Raw genomic sequence first — 17,629 nt, 5'->3', positions numbered from 1 at the left:
CTCTTCTCCCCGTGTGACCATCAGAGGGCGCTCTTCTCCCCGTGTGACCATCAGAGGGCGCTCTTCTCCCCGTGTGACCATCAGAGGGCGCTCTTCTCCCTGACTGTATGACCATCAGAGGGCGCTCTTCTCCCAGTGTGACCATCAGAGAGCGCTCTTCTCCCCGTGTGACCATCAGAGGGCGCTCTTCTCCTTGTGTGACCATCAGAGGGCGCTCTTCTCCCCGTGTGACCATCAGAGGGCGCTCTTCTTCTTGTGTGACCATCAGAGGGCGCTCTTCTCCCTGTGTGACCATCAGAGGGCGCTCTTCTCCCCGTGTGTCCATCAGAGGGCGCTCTTCTCCCCGTGTGACCATCAGAGGGCGCTCTTCTCCCTGATGGTGTGACCAGCAGAGGGCGCTGTTCTCCCCGTGTGACCATCAGAGGGCGCTCTTCTCCCCGTGTGACCATCAGAGGGCGCTCTTCTCCCCGTGTGACCATCAGAGGGCGCTCTTCTCCCTGACTGTATGACCATCAGAGGGCGCTCTTCTCCCAGTGTGACCATCAGAGAGCGCTCTTCTCCCCGTGTGACCATCAGAGGGCGCTCTTCTCCTTGTGTGACCATCAGAGGGCGCTCTTCTCCCCGTGTGACCATCAGAGGGCACTCTTCTCCCTGACGGTGTGACCAGCAGAGGGCGCTCTTCTCCCTGACGGTGTGACCAGCAGAGGGCGCTCTTCTCCCTGACGGTGTGACCAGCAGAGGGCGCTCTTCTCCCTGACTGTGTGACCAGTAGAGGGCGGATGGGGCCAGTGGTAGGTGGTCTGGTAGTCTGTACTCGGTCAGATGACAGATCTTGTATTGGACGGGGCGGGTCTGCGTGTCTGCTGTGTATCCAGTTGCTTAGTCATCCTATGTGGAATTAATGTCCCGGTGTGTTTGTACAGGGCAGATCTACTGGGCCAAGGACATCATATTCCTGGTGAATGAACATGACCTGATCGGGATGGAGGCGTGGCTGGAGGGTTACCATGATGTCAATGTCACAGGTAGGGGGTGAGGGCCCACAATCCGATACATTGATTACTCGTTCTAATATAATTATGATTAGATGAATCCCACGGATTGATACAACGCGGGATCGATATACTTCCTTGTCTCCTCCCCCTCCAGAGATAAAGTCATCGGTGATGATGGGACGGGCGGGCGCCATTCAGGCAGCCATATCCCTGGAGATGAGCAGTGATGTCATCACCAGCTTTGATGTCGTGGTGGAAGGACTCAACGGACAGCTACCCAACCTGGACATGGTCAACCTCTTCCTCGCCTTCTGCCAGAAGAACCAACTGCTGTGCACCATCCAAGGCAAAGTGAGTGACCTCTGACCTTCTACGTCACCACTGACTCCTCCAATCCCTTCTCTTATCCTGCTCTATGACCTCTGACCTCATTGCTGCCTCCTCCGGATCCTAACTCATATCTGTCCATGTGACCTCTGACCTTCTACATCACCACTGAATCCTCCAATCTCTTCTTTTATCCCGCTCTATGACCTCTCATCACCGTCTTCTCCAATCCTAACTCTCATATCTGTCCATGTGACCTCTGACCTTCTACATCACCACTGACTCACCCAATCTCTTCTTTTATCCCGCTCTATGACCTCTCATCACCGCCTTCTCCAATCCTAACTCTCATATCTGTCCATGTGACCTCTGACCTGATAAGTGACCATGGCCTCATCCTATCCTTCCTCTTCTATCTGTCTCTATGATCCTTTATATTATTAAACCACAACAGCTCTCTCCCCCAATCAGCATGTTAGCACAAGAGTACAACTGATTGGCTCCTTGTGCTGTTTTATTAGCATATCTGACCCCCAGGTCCCCTCCACAGTGTTTTATATGCCAGTCCTGACTCCTGTGAGATCTTTGCTGGGACCATCTCCTGGCCAGGCTGGGGTTCTGTGCATGAACAATTCTACTTATTCCTATTGAAGAGTCAGTCTGCTGTATGGGAAGATGATGGGCTTTCCATGGGAAGATGATGGCATTTCCATGGGAAGATGATGGGCTTTCCATGGGAAGAAGATGGGCTTTCCATGGGAAGAAGATGGGCTTTCCATGGGAAGAAGATGGGCTTTCCATGGGAAGATGATGGGCTTTCCATGGGAAGATGATGGGAACATGATGGACTTTCCATGGGAATATGATGGGCTTTCCCTGGGAAGATGATGGGCTTTCCATGGGAAGATGATGGGCTTTCCATGGGAAGAAGATGGGCTTTCCATGGGAAGAAGATGGGCTTTCCATGGGAAGAAGATGGGCTTTCCATGGGAAGATGATGGGCTTTCCATGGGAAGATGATGGGAACATGATGGACTTTCCATGGGAATATGATGGGCTTTCCCTGGGAAGATGATGGGCTTTCCATGGGAAGATGATGGGCTTTCCATGGGAAGATGATGGGCTTTCCATAAGGAGATGATGGGCTTTCCATGGGGAGACGATGGGCTTTCCATGAGAAGATGATGGGCTTTTCATGAGAAGGTGATGGGCTTTCCATGGGGAGACGATGGGCTTTCCATGGGGAGACGATGGGCTTTTCATGAGGAGACGATGGGCTTTCCATGGGGAGACGACGGGCTTTCCATGGGGAGACGACGGGCTTTCCATGGGGAGACGACGGGCTTTCCATGGGGAGACGACGGGCTTTCCATGGGGAGACGACGGGCTTTCCATGGGGAGACGACGGGCTTTCCATGGGGAGACGACGGGCTTTCCATGGGGAGACGACGGGCTTTCCATGGGGAGACGACGGGCTTTCCATGGGGAGACGACGGGCTTTCCATGGGGAGACGACGGGCTTTCCATGGGGAGACGACAGGCTTTCCATGGGAAAATGATGGGAAAATGATGGGAAGATGATGGGATTTCCATGGGGAGACGATGGGCTTTCCATGGGGAGATGATGGGCTTTCCATAAGAATGAATGGAGGGTGCAGCACACCTATGTGGAAGCAGCAGATCCTGGCTGGGAGACCCCTGAAGAGGAGGATCTGCTTGTCACAGAGGGGCGCACGGGGCATATATCTGTGGAGGAGGGACAGGTAAAGCTAAGTTGGTCCTGTATAGACATGGTATGATCTTATGGGAATGTTCTTTATATAATGTGCTGCTTTTGTGTCTGTGTTGTGCAGCTGCAGCGGAATGACTATGACACTTTGCCCGGGTACATCCACAACCTGCAGACGATGATGCTGATGGTCCTGAAGCAGGGTTCCGGCCGGCCGCAGGGGGACCACGGCCTCTTCCTCCGATACCACATCGAAGCCATTACCCTGCGCGGCATCAACAGCTTCCGCCAATACAAATACGACACGGTCACCATTGGACAGTGAGTACCCATGGCAGCCCACACTGAGAGACACGGAACAACCTAATTACCCAGAAACTATTTTACCTGTTTATTTCAGGGGGCTCATCTTTTCATTTCCTGTACCTTTTACCTTCGGGTAGAAGTTTGAGCAACTTTACAAGTGTGTTTTCAGTTTTGCTGAGTGTCCAGGAGGTGGTGCTGTGCCTGTAGTTCTGCTGAGTGTCCAGGAGGTGGTGCTGTGCTTGTAGTTCTGCTGAGTGTCCAGGGGGTGGTGCTGTGCTTGTAGTTCTGCTGAGTGTCCAGGAGGTGGTGCTGTGCTTGTAGTTCTGCTGAGTGTCCAGGAGGTGGTGCTGTGCTTGTAGTTCTGCTGAGTGTCCAGGGGGTGGTGCTGTGCTTGTAGTTCTGCTGAGTGTCCAGGAGGTGGTGCTGTGCTTGTAGTTCTGCTGAGTGTCAAGGAGGTGGTGCTGTGCTGGCAGTTCAACCAAGCATCCAGGAGGTGGTGCTGTGCTTGTAGTTCTGCTGAGTGTCCAGGAGGTGGTGCTGTTCTTGTAGTTCTGCTGAGTGTTCAGGAGGTGGTGCTGTGCTTGTAGTTCTGCTGAGTGTTCAGGAGGTGGTGCTGTGCCTGTAGTTCTGCTTAGTGTCCAGGGGGTGGTGCTGTGCCTGTAGTTCTGCTGAGTGTCCAGGGGGTGGTGCTGTAATCTCCTGTATGTACATTTGTATGACTCTCCTGTCTTGTACCGCCCCCCACAGGACCATAGAAGGAATGTTCCGCAAACTGAACAACCTATCAGAGCGGCTCCATCAGTCGTACTTCTTCTACCTGCTGCCCTCCCTCTCCCGCTTCGTGTCCATCGGGATTTATATGCCGGCCATCGGCTTCATCATCCTCATCCTCATCCTCCGAGTATCCTTTCTCAGTTGGTTGTGCAGGGATAGCGATTGGTTGGGTAGATTTGGGGGAGGGACTTATATTACATTGTTTTATTTCCTTAGCGGAGTCTCAGTCTCTGGATCTGTGGATCAAGCTGAGCCGATCCGAGTCTGGGACCGAGGACGGAGCCGGGGACATGGAGCAGGTACTGATCCCTCATTGGGGGATGGTGGGAAGTCATCCTGTGGATTCATGGATCAGAGGGAGCCGAGGACTGAACCAAATCATATCCTACATACCTATATACAGTGGGACCAAGACAGGGTGGCTACGTTCCTATATACAGGGGAACCCAGGCAGGGTGACTACGTTCCTACATACACTTGGCCCAAGGCAGGGTGGCTACGTTCCTACATATAGTGGGACCAAGAGAGGGTGGTTACGTTCCTACATACAGTGGGACCAAGAGAGGGTGGCTACGTTCCTACATACAGTGTGACCAAGAGAGGGTGGCTACGTTCCTACATACAGTGTGACCAAGAGAGGGTGGCTACGTTCCTACATACAGTGTGACCAAGAGAGGGTGGCTACGTTCCTACATATAGTGGGACCAAGAAAGGGTGGTTACGTTCCTACATACAGGGGGACCAAGAGAGGGTGGCTACGTTCCTACATATAGTGGGACCAAGAGAGGGTGGTTACGTTCCTACATACAGTGTGACCAAGAGAGGGTGGCTACGTTCCTACATATAGTGGGACCAAGAAAGGGTGGTTACGTTCCTACATACAGGGGGACCAAGAGAGGGTGGCTACGTTCCTACATATAGTGGGACCAAGAAAGGGTGGTTACGTTCCTACATACAGGGGGACCAAGAGAGGGTGGCTACGTTCCTACATACAGTGTGACCAAGAAAGGGTGGTTACGTTCCTACATACAGGGGGACCAAGAGAGGGTGGCTACGTTCCTACATACAGTGTGACCAAGAGAGGGTGGCTACGTTCCTACATACAGTGTGACCAAGAGAGGGTGGCTACATTCCTACATACAGTGTGACCAAGAGAGGGTGGCTACGTTCCTACATACAGTGTGACCAAGAGAGGGTGGCTACGTTCCTACATACAGTGTGACCAAGAGAGGGTGGCTACGTTCCTACATACAGTGTGACCAAGAGAGGGTGGCTACGTTCCTACATACAGTGTGACCAAGAGAGGGTGGCTACGTTCCTACATACAGTGTGACCAAGAGAGGGTGGCTACGTTCCTACATACAGTGTGACCAAGAGAGGGTGGCTACGTTCCTACATATAGTGGGACCAAGAAAGGGTGGTTACGTTCCTACATACAGGGGGACCAAGAGAGGGTGGCTACGTTCCTACATATAGTGGGACCAAGAAAGGGTGGTTACGTTCCTACATACAGTGTGACCAAGAGAGGGTGGCTACATCCCTACATACAGTGGGACCAAGGGAGGGTGGTTACGTTCCTACATACAGTGGGACCAAGAGAGGGTGGCTACGTTCCTACATACAGTGTGACCAAGAGAGGGTGGCTACGTTCCTACATACAGTGTGACCAAGAGAGGGTGGCTACATCCCTACATACAGTGGGACCAAGGGAGGGTGGTTACGTTCCTACATACAGTGTGACCAAGAGAGGGTGGCTACGTTCCTACATATAGTGGGACCAAGAAAGGGTGGTTACGTTCCTACATACAGTGTGACCAAGAGAGGGTGGTTACGTTCCTACATATAGTGGGACCAAGAAAGGGTGGTTACGTTCCTACATACAGTGGGACCAAGAGAGGGTGGCTACGTTCCTACATATAGTGGGACCAAGAGAGGGTGGCTACGTTCCTACATACAGTGGGACCAAGAGAGGGTGGTTACGTTCCTACATACAGTGTGACCAAGAGAGGGTGGCTACGTTCCTACATATAGTGGGACCAAGAAAGGGTGGTTACGTTCCTACATACAGTGTGACCAAGAGAGGGTGGTTACGTTCCTACATACAGTGGGACCAAGAGAGGGTGGCTACGTTCCTACATATAGTGGGACCAAGAAAGGGTGGTTACGTTCCTACATACAGTGTGACCAAGAGAGGGTGGTTACGTTCCTACATACAGTGTGACCAAGAGAGGGTGGCTACGTTCCTACATATAGTGGGACCAAGAAAGGGTGGTTACGTTCCTACATACAGTGGGACCAGGAGAGGGTGGCTACGTTCCTACATATAGTGGGACCAAGAAAGGGTGGTTACGTTCCTACATACAGGGGGACCAAGAGAGGGTGGCTACGTTCCTACATATAGTGGGACCAAGAAAGGGTGGTTACGTTCCTACATACAGTGTGACCAAGAGAGGGTGGCTACATCCCTACATACAGTGGGACCAAGGGAGGGTGGTTACGTTCCTACATACAGTGGGACCAAGAGAGGGTGGCTACGTTCCTACATACAGTGTGACCAAGAGAGGGTGGCTACGTTCCTACATACAGTGTGACCAAGAGAGGGTGGCTACATCCCTACATACAGTGGGACCAAGGGAGGGTGGTTACGTTCCTACATACAGTGTGACCAAGAGAGGGTGGCTACGTTCCTACATATAGTGGGACCAAGAAAGGGTGGTTACGTTCCTACATACAGTGTGACCAAGAGAGGGTGGTTACGTTCCTACATATAGTGGGACCAAGAAAGGGTGGTTACGTTCCTACATACAGTGGGACCAAGAGAGGGTGGCTACGTTCCTACATACAGTGTGACCAAGAAAGGGTGGTTACGTTCCTACATACAGTGGGACCAAGAGAGGGTGGCTACGTTCCTACATACAGTGGGACCAAGAGAGGGTGGTTACGTTCCTACATACAGTGTGACCAAGAGAGGGTGGCTACGTTCCTACATATAGTGGGACCAAGAAAGGGTGGTTACGTTCCTACATACAGTGTGACCAAGAGAGGGTGGTTACGTTCCTACATACAGTGGGACCAAGAGAGGGTGGCTACGTTCCTACATATAGTGGGACCAAGAAAGGGTGGTTACGTTCCTACATACAGTGTGACCAAGAGAGGGTGGTTACGTTCCTACATACAGTGTGACCAAGAGAGGGTGGCTACGTTCCTACATATAGTGGGACCAAGAAAGGGTGGTTACGTTCCTACATACAGTGGGACCAAGAGAGGGTGGCTACGTTCCTACATATAGTGGGACCAAGAAAGGGTGGTTACGTTCCTACATACAGTGTGACCAAGAGAGGGTGGTTACGTTCCTACATACAGTGTGACCAAGAGAGGGTGGCTACGTTCCTACATATAGTGGGACCAAGAAAGGGTGGTTACGTTCCTACATACAGGGGGACCAAGAGAGGGTGGCTACGTTCCTACATATAGTGGGACCAAGAAAGGGTGGTTACGTTCCTACATACAGTGTGACCAAGAGAGGGTGGCTACGTTCCTACATATAGTGGGACCAAGAAAGGGTGGTTACGTTCCTACATACAGTGGGACCAAGAGAGGGTGGCTACGTTCCTACATATAGTGGGACCAAGAAAGGGTGGTTACGTTCCTACATACAGTGTGACCAAGAGAGGGTGGTTACGTTCCTACATACAGTGTGACCAAGAGAGGGTGGCTACGTTCCTACATATAGTGGGACCAAGAAAGGGTGGTTACGTTCCTACATACAGGGGGACCAAGAGAGGGTGGCTACGTTCCTACATATAGTGGGACCAAGAAAGGGTGGTTACGTACCTACATACAGTGTGACCAAGAGAGGGTGGCTACGTTCCTACATACAGTGTGACCAAGAGAGGGTGGCTACGTTCCTACATACAGTGTGACCAAGAGAGGGTGGCTACGTTCCTACATATAGTGGGACCAAGAGAGGGTGGCTACGTTCCTACATACAGTGGGACCAAGAGAGGGTGGCTACGTTCCTACATACAGTGTGACCAAGAGAGGGTGGCTACGTTCCTACATACAGTGGGACCAAGAGAGGGTGGTTACGTTCCTACATACAGTGTGACCAAGAGAGGGTGGCTACGTTCCTACATATAGTGGGACCAAGAAAGGGTGGTTACGTTCCTACATACAGTGTGACCAAGAGAGGGTGGTTACGTTCCTACATACAGTGGGACCAAGAGAGGGTGGCTACGTTCCTACATATAGTGGGACCAAGAAAGGGTGGTTACGTTCCTACATACAGTGTGACCAAGAGAGGGTGGTTACGTTCCTACATACAGTGTGACCAAGAGAGGGTGGCTACGTTCCTACATATAGTGGGACCAAGAAAGGGTGGTTACGTTCCTACATACAGTGGGACCAGGAGAGGGTGGCTACGTTCCTACATATAGTGGGACCAAGAAAGGGTGGTTACGTTCCTACATACAGGGGGACCAAGAGAGGGTGGCTACGTTCCTACATATAGTGGGACCAAGAAAGGGTGGTTACGTTCCTACATACAGTGTGACCAAGAGAGGGTGGCTACATCCCTACATACAGTGGGACCAAGGGAGGGTGGTTACGTTCCTACATACAGTGGGACCAAGAGAGGGTGGCTACGTTCCTACATACAGTGTGACCAAGAGAGGGTGGCTACGTTCCTACATACAGTGTGACCAAGAGAGGGTGGCTACATCCCTACATACAGTGGGACCAAGGGAGGGTGGTTACGTTCCTACATACAGTGTGACCAAGAGAGGGTGGCTACGTTCCTACATATAGTGGGACCAAGAAAGGGTGGTTACGTTCCTACATACAGTGTGACCAAGAGAGGGTGGTTACGTTCCTACATATAGTGGGACCAAGAAAGGGTGGTTACGTTCCTACATACAGTGGGACCAAGAGAGGGTGGCTACGTTCCTACATACAGTGGGACCAAGAGAGGGTGGTTACGTTCCTACATACAGTGTGACCAAGAGAGGGTGGCTACGTTCCTACATATAGTGGGACCAAGAAAGGGTGGTTACGTTCCTACATACAGTGTGACCAAGAGAGGGTGGTTACGTTCCTACATACAGTGGGACCAAGAGAGGGTGGCTACGTTCCTACATATAGTGGGACCAAGAAAGGGTGGTTACGTTCCTACATACAGTGTGACCAAGAGAGGGTGGTTACGTTCCTACATACAGTGTGACCAAGAGAGGGTGGCTACGTTCCTACATATAGTGGGACCAAGAAAGGGTGGTTACGTTCCTACATACAGTGGGACCAAGAGAGGGTGGCTACGTTCCTACATATAGTGGGACCAAGAAAGGGTGGTTACGTTCCTACATACAGTGTGACCAAGAGAGGGTGGTTACGTTCCTACATACAGTGTGACCAAGAGAGGGCGGCTACGTTCCTACATATAGTGGGACCAAGAAAGGGTGGTTACGTTCCTACATACAGGGGGACCAAGAGAGGGTGGCTACGTTCCTACATATAGTGGGACCAAGAAAGGGTGGTTACGTTCCTACATACAGTGTGACCAAGAGAGGGTGGCTACGTTCCTACATATAGTGGGACCAAGAAAGGGTGGTTACGTTCCTACATACAGTGGGACCAAGAGAGGGTGGCTACGTTCCTACATATAGTGGGACCAAGAAAGGGTGGTTACGTTCCTACATACAGTGTGACCAAGAGAGGGTGGTTACGTTCCTACATACAGTGTGACCAAGAGAGGGTGGCTACGTTCCTACATACAGTGTGACCAAGAGAGGGTGGCTACGTTCCTACATATAGTGGGACCAAGAGAGGGTGGCTACGTTCCTACATACAGTGGGACCAAGAGAGGGTGGCTACGTTCCTACATACAGTGTGACCAAGAGAGGGTGGCTACGTTCCTACATACAGTGTGACCAAGAGAGGGTGGTTACGTTCCTACATACAGGGGGACCAAGAGAGGGTGGCTACTTTCCTACATACAGTGTGACCAAGAGAGGGTGGCTACGTTCCTACATACAGTGTGACCAAGAGAGGGTGGCTACATTCCTACATACAGTGTGACCAAGAGAGGGTGGCTACGTTCCTACATACAGTGTGACCAAGAGAGGGTGGCTACGTTCCTACATACAGTGTGACCAAGAGAGGGTGGCTACGTTCCTACATACAGTGTGACCAAGAGAGGGTGGCTACGTTCCTACATACAGTGTGACCAAGAGAGGGTGGCTACGTTCCTACATACAGTGTGACCAAGAGAGGGTGGCTACGTTCCTACATACAGTGTGACCAAGAGAGGGTGGCTACGTTCCTACATATAGTGGGACCAAGAAAGGGTGGTTACGTTCCTACATACAGGGGGACCAAGAGAGGGTGGCTACGTTCCTACATATAGTGGGACCAAGAAAGGGTGGTTACGTTCCTACATACAGTGTGACCAAGAGAGGGTGGCTACATCCCTACATACAGTGGGACCAAGGGAGGGTGGTTACGTTCCTACATACAGTGGGACCAAGAGAGGGTGGCTACGTTCCTACATACAGTGTGACCAAGAGAGGGTGGCTACGTTCCTACATACAGTGTGACCAAGAGAGGGTGGCTACATCCCTACATACAGTGGGACCAAGGGAGGGTGGTTACGTTCCTACATACAGTGTGACCAAGAGAGGGTGGCTACGTTCCTACATATAGTGGGACCAAGAAAGGGTGGTTACGTTCCTACATACAGTGTGACCAAGAGAGGGTGGTTACGTTCCTACATATAGTGGGACCAAGAAAGGGTGGTTACGTTCCTACATACAGTGTGACCAAGAGAGGGTGGTTACGTTCCTACATACAGTGGGACCAAGAGAGGGTGGCTACGTTCCTACATACAGTGGGACCAAGAGAGGGTGGTTACGTTCCTACATACAGTGTGACCAAGAGAGGGTGGTTACGTTCCTACATACAGTGTGACCAAGAGAGGGTGGCTACGTTCCTACATATAGTGGGACCAAGAAAGGGTGGTTACGTTCCTACATACAGTGTGACCAAGAGAGGGTGGTTACGTTCCTACATACAGTGGGACCAAGAGAGGGTGGCTACGTTCCTACATATAGTGGGACCAAGAAAGGGTGGTTACGTTCCTACATACAGTGTGACCAAGAGAGGGTGGTTACGTTCCTACATACAGTGTGACCAAGAGAGGGTGGCTACGTTCCTACATATAGTGGGACCAAGAAAGGGTGGTTACGTTCCTACATACAGTGGGACCAAGAGAGGGTGGCTACGTTCCTACATACAGTGGGACCAAGAGAGGGTGGCTACGTTCCTACATACAGTGGGACCAAGAGAGGGTGGCTACGTTCCTACATACAGTGTGACCAAGAGAGGGTGGTTACGTTCCTACATATAGTGGGACCAAGAAAGGGTGGTTACGTTCCTACATACAGTGTGACCAAGAGAGGGTGGTTACGTTCCTACATACAGTGTGACCAAGAGAGGGTGGCTACGTTCCTACATATAGTGGGACCAAGAAAGGGTGGTTACGTTCCTACATACAGGGGGACCAAGAGAGGGTGGCTACGTTCCTACATATAGTGGGACCAAGAAAGGGTGGTTACGTTCCTACATACAGTGTGACCAAGAGAGGGTGGCTACGTTCCTACATATAGTGGGACCAAGAAAGGGTGGTTACGTTCCTACATACAGTGGGACCAAGAGAGGGTGGCTACGTTCCTACATATAGTGGGACCAAGAAAGGGTGGTTACGTTCCTACATACAGTGTGACCAAGAGAGGGTGGTTACGTTCCTACATACAGTGTGACCAAGAGAGGGTGGCTACGTTCCTACATATAGTGGGACCAAGAAAGGGTGGTTACGTTCCTACATACAGGGGGACCAAGAGAGGGTGGCTACGTTCCTACATATAGTGGGACCAAGAAAGGGTGGTTACGTACCTACATACAGTGTGACCAAGAGAGGGTGGCTACGTTCCTACATACAGTGTGACCAAGAGAGGGTGGCTACGTTCCTACATACAGTGTGACCAAGAGAGGGTGGCTACGTTCCTACATATAGTGGGACCAAGAGAGGGTGGCTACGTTCCTACATACAGTGGGACCAAGAGAGGGTGGCTACGTTCCTACATACAGTGTGACCAAGAGAGGGTGGCTACGTTCCTACATACAGTGTGACCAAGAGAGGGTGGCTACGTTCCTACATATAGTGGGACCAAGAGAGGGTGGCTACGTTCCTACATACAGTGTGACCAAGAAAGGGTGGCTACGTTCCTACATACAGTGTGACCAAGAGAGGGTGGCTACATCCCTACATACAGTGTGACCAAGAGAGGGTGGCTACATCCCTACATACAGTGGGACCAAGAGAGGGTGGCTACGTTCCTACATACAGTGGGACCAAGAGAGGGTGGCTACGTTCCTACATACAGTGTGACCAAGAGAGGGTGGCTACGTTCCTACATACAGTGTGACCAAGAAAGGGTGGCTACGTTCCTACATACAGTGTGACCAAGAGAGGGTGGCTACATCCCTACATACAGTGTAACCAAGAGAGGGTGGCTACATCCCTACATACAGTGGGACCAAGGGAGGGTGGCTACGTTCCTACATACAGTGGGACCAAGAGAGGGTGGCTACGTTCCTACATACAGTGTGACCAAGAGAGGGTGGCTACATCCCTACATACAGTGTGACCAAGAGAGGGTGGCTACATCCCTACATACAGTGGGACCAAGAGAGGGTGGCTACGTTCCTACATACAGTGGGACCAAGAGAGGGTGGCTACGTTCCTACATACAGTGTGACCAAGAGAGGGTGGTTACGTTCCTACATACAGTGTGACCAAGAGAGGGTGGCTACGTTCCTACATACAGTGGGACCAAGAGAGGGTGGCTACATCCCTACATACAGTGTGGTCCAGGGTAGGGTGGCTACCTTCCTGTATACAGGGGAACCCAGGCAGGGTGACTACATTCCTAATTACAGGGGGACCAAGGCAGGGTGGCTACGTTCCTACATACATTGTGACCAAGAGAGGGTGGCTACGTTCCTACATGCAGTGAGACTATAGAGGGTGGCTACATTCCTATATACAGTGGGACCAAGAGTGGTTGGCTATGCTTTTACGTACGGCGGGACCAAGGCAGAGTGGGCTACATTCCTATATACAGTGGGACCAAGGCAGGGTGGCTATGTTCCTACATACAGTGGGACTAAGAGTGGTAGTCTATGTTCCTACATACAATGGGACTATGGCAGGGTGGCTACATTCCTACTTACAGTTTAATTTAACATTCAAATCCTGAGTTAATCTTCCTGTGGAGCTGCCCCTCCCCCTCCCCCCAGCACTGTGAGGGCTGAAGTGGAATTCTAGACAACAATTAGGAGGTGACCACATTGTATGACCAATAATTGTCAGCTCTTTATAATTGTCCTTCTCTGATCCCACTGAAGTCCCCGCTGACCCCGCCCTCTTCATGGTTCTTACACTATTACCAACTCCATCCCAACAATTCTATGAATAGCTCCTCCCTCCACCTTGTCTGGACCTGGTACTGGTGGACTGTAGACGTTCACATTTACATGCTCAGTGCAGCCAGCAGTGGCGCCCCCTACAGCTCCTGGACCAAATCCACCATCCCTGTGCTCAGAGTTACCAACCGCGGGTGACGTATTTGTCATATGCGCCCAATTTATCACCATATGTGAGTCGCTCCTTTGTGTTTTATCTATTAAAGTTTTTTGTGCATTACTACGCTTCGGCGCGGTTCACACAGGGGCCACCCGACTTACAGCTCCACTTTGCAAGGCGATTTGGAGGCGACTTTAAGCAACTTACAAACGCGACTTAAAGTTTCCTCCAGGACAGGCGACTTTGGCCGTGGCCAATCACAGAATAATCAGCTCCCCGGGAGGGAGGGGTTTGCCGGGGTAAACTAATTTCTTTTCCTGTAAAGTCGATTCAATATAGATGGAGATCCGACTTGAAGGCGACTTCCATTGAAATCTATGGGTAGAAGTCGCCTAGGAGTCGCCTTGAAGTAGTACAGGAACCTTTTCTGAAGTCGGAGCAACTTCCGTACTGCACATTAAGACGGCTCTCATTGACTAGAATGCAATTTCTGATGTCAAGCGACTTGGGGCGACTTGAGGTCTGACAAGTCGGATCCCAAGTCACGGTTGTGTGAACCGAGCCTTAGATTAGCGCCCTCTGGTGTTTCTTTATATATTTGCAGAGATTTCTTCAGCCTCAAAGGAGCTGCAATGAATGTGTTCACCCTCAAAGGACATTATTGGACTATTTCCCTCCACCTCCAGTCTACCATTTATTCAGGATTTAGTTACCGTATATACTCGAGTATAAGCCGAGTTTTTCAGCACATTTTTTTGTGCTGGAAACTCCCCCCCCCCTCGACTTATACTGGAGTCAAGCACTTTTCTGCTGCAGAGAATGACATATTCCGAACCGAATTTGAGGCCTCATATCTCGGGGCCACTTGGGGCTAAGAAATGTGCAAACTCAGTGGATCTAGCACTGCAACATATCCAAAGCTGGGGTACCTAGCACCAAGTGGCCCCGAGATACGGGGGCCCCAAAGTCGGTTTGGAAAATGTCATTCTCTGCTGCAGAAAAGTGCTTGACATTGTCTGAACCGACATTGTGGCCCCCGTATCTCAGGGCCACTTGGTGCTAGGAACCCTACATTTGGAGTGCAAACCCAGTGGACCTAGCACTACAACATATCCAAAGCTGGGGTTCCTAGCACCAAGTGGCCCCGAGATACGGGGCCCCAAAGTCGGTTTGGAAAATGTCATTCTCTGCTGCAGAAAAGTGCTTGTCATTTTCTGAACCAAATTTGGGGCCCCGTATCTTGGGGCCACTTGGTGCTAGGAACCCTAAATTTGGAGTGCAAACCCAGTGGACCTAGCACTACAACATTTCCAAAGCTGGGGTTCCTAGTACCAAGTGGCCCCGGGATATGGGGCTCCAAAGTCGGTTCGGAAAATGTCATTCTCTGCTGCAAAAAAGTGCTTGACATTTTCTGAACCGACTTTGGGGGCCCGTATCTCGGGGCCACTTGGTGCTAGGATATGTTGTAGTACTATTTCCACTGGGTTTGCAGCTCAAATTTGGGGTTCCTAGTACCAAGTGGCCCTGAGATACGGGGCCCCAAAGTCGGTCAACTGTGTCCATCTGCAGCAATGTCATTTCAGAACCCTTTGGGTCCAGAGACCCCAAATTTTGGCTGCAGCTAGGGGGGCATCTAGGAACCCCTTAACTACCAAGTTTGAAGTTCAGGGGACCTATGGCTGCAAATGGGCACAGTGAGGATACAAATGGGCATTGTTGACCCTCTTTTTTCCACTTACAGTAGCTGCGCATTTCTCACCCTAGGCTTATACTCGGGTCAATACGTTTTTCCCAGTTTTTTGTGGTAAAATTAGGTGCCTCGGCTTATATTCGGGTCAGTTTATACTCGAGTATATACGGTACTTGTTCGCCAATCTGCCTTTTTCTTATTGCTGACCCACATAACCTCGTTTATTGGTACAGCTAGCCTAACCAGAGAAATGACTGGAGAAATTGAAGGCTTATATGTAAGTAATTGGCAATAAAAGGGGGTAAGGGGGTCTGGGTACTGCCCTGGGGGGACATTATGGGCGGGTACTACCCTTGGGGGGACTGATGCTCTCATGTATGTAAAGTGCTGGGAGTCTGTGGACCCGTTTTGCTGAGTATTTTTGTGTTTTTATGTCTTCCTTTGTCTAGGACACCAGGCCCAGCATCCTGTCTCTGGCCACCCCGATTGTCATCTGCCACGCTACCGGCCTCAGCCTCTACTACTTACCGGTGATGAGCCAGGAGATGGCCACCGATCACTTCCCCGTGTCCGAGTCCGAGGCCGTGGTGCTGATCGCCATCGCTATATACGTGGCTGGGCTGGCGCTGCCCCACAACACACACAGGTATGGGCATCAAGCGGCTGCCTGGGCACAGTGGAGTTCTAGTCCATGGAAGCTGGAGGGGCAGGTGGTGAAGGGCCGGTCCACCTTAAGGCCCCATTCACACCTCAGCGATTGCTTGAACCTTGAAGCTCAAAAATGCTGGAGGAGGAAAAAAAAAAATCAATTATTCTCTATGGAGACGGTTCACATCTCCACTCCACGTCACCTGAAGCTCAAACAAGTTCTGGGGCTTTTTTTGACGCTCAAAACGGGCAGATTTGGGCGTTTTCTGGTGCGTTTGTATTCCCATAGAAATGAATAGAAACTCAACATTCACGCGTTTTTTGCAATTTTTCGGCTCAAATGAAAAAAAGTAAAAAATAAAATAGTAATAATATCTGAATAAATAACTGTAAAATACATACACATAACCAAAAATCATCACAAATAAGTAAAATAAATGATTAATATGTAATAATATATTAATAAATAACCTCTAACCTTAAAACATATTAAATATATTATTATTATTATTATTATTAATAAAATAACACCCAAACTCGAACAAAAAACACATTATTGATAATAATAATAATCATTTTTTTTGTGTTAGAGTGTTTAGTTATTTATTATTATTTTATTTTTTTAAGGGGTAAGGGTTAAAGTTGAGGGTTAATTATTTATTTATTGTTACTTATTGAATTTATTTATTATTTATGATTTTTATTTATTTGTGTATTTGTTTTACATTTATTTATTCATTTATTATTTTTCATAAAATAATAATAAATAACCCTAACCCCAACTCCTAATCCTAAACCTAACCTAAACTGAACTTGAACCCCTTACCCTAACGAAAAAAAACATTATAATAAATTAATAATAATAAAAGAAGAAATAAAAGCTAATGAAAACGCTGAAATACCTAGCAACAAATGATGCAACAGATAACAGTTTTCTCTATTGGCTAATAAAAAAAACGCCAAAGCCCAAAAAACGCTGCATACAAATGAGCAAAAACGCCCGACAAAATGCAGGAAAAGCGCTTAAAGACGCTACGCTCAGGCGTGAATTCAGCCTAAAACTCATAATTCAGTTGCAGATGGTGCTGCTATATTCCCTATCAGGGCAGTAAAGGGATCTCCCCCCCCCCTCCAAGCTTCAGGCTCTGGCCTGTTGGACTTTTCCATTTATTTAACATCATTAAGAATTTAGGGTTGTCCCGATACTAGTATCGGTATCGGCACCGATACCGAGCATTTGCCCAAGTACTTGTACTCGGGCAAATGCTCCCGATGCTTCCCCCGATACCTAGAGGACAGCTCTGATCGGCGCGTGGGGGAGGTACAAGATTCTCCCCCAGCAGCTTTCACCAGCTTTAGTGACATAGAGCGGTGATCGCTCACAGCTGACTGTCACTGCATCCTCCTCCGTGCCCCCTCCGTTCCTCTGTGCCTCTCCGTTCTCCCCCCTCCGTTCCTCTGTGCCTCTCCGCTGTCCCCCTCCGTTCCTCTCTCCTTATCTGTTCCCTCCGTTCTCCCCCTCCGTT

At 50.0% G+C, this 17,629-nt stretch overlaps 1 protein-coding gene across 1 annotated transcript in view; it reads left to right on the top strand.

The window, feature by feature from the left end:
• Positions 1-17,629, top strand: part of GPAA1 (glycosylphosphatidylinositol anchor attachment 1) — a 39,238-nt gene that overhangs the window by 10,505 nt on the left and 11,104 nt on the right. Inside the window, exons 6-11 of the mRNA XM_073629377.1 lie at positions 924-1,025; positions 1,150-1,346; positions 3,176-3,372; positions 4,105-4,258; positions 4,359-4,430; positions 15,905-16,101. Coding sequence (XP_073485478.1) covers positions 924-1,025; positions 1,150-1,346; positions 3,176-3,372; positions 4,105-4,258; positions 4,359-4,430; positions 15,905-16,101 — 919 coding nt within the window. The remainder of the gene's footprint in view (positions 1-923; positions 1,026-1,149; positions 1,347-3,175; positions 3,373-4,104; positions 4,259-4,358; positions 4,431-15,904; positions 16,102-17,629) is intronic.

This window comes from Aquarana catesbeiana, linkage group LG05, assembly GCF_042186555.1.
Source record: "Aquarana catesbeiana isolate 2022-GZ linkage group LG05, ASM4218655v1, whole genome shotgun sequence".
Classification (NCBI taxonomy): domain Eukaryota; kingdom Metazoa; phylum Chordata; class Amphibia; order Anura; family Ranidae; genus Aquarana; species Aquarana catesbeiana.
Note: the sequence above shows the minus strand (reverse complement) of the source record. Positions and strands in the feature narration are given on the sequence as shown.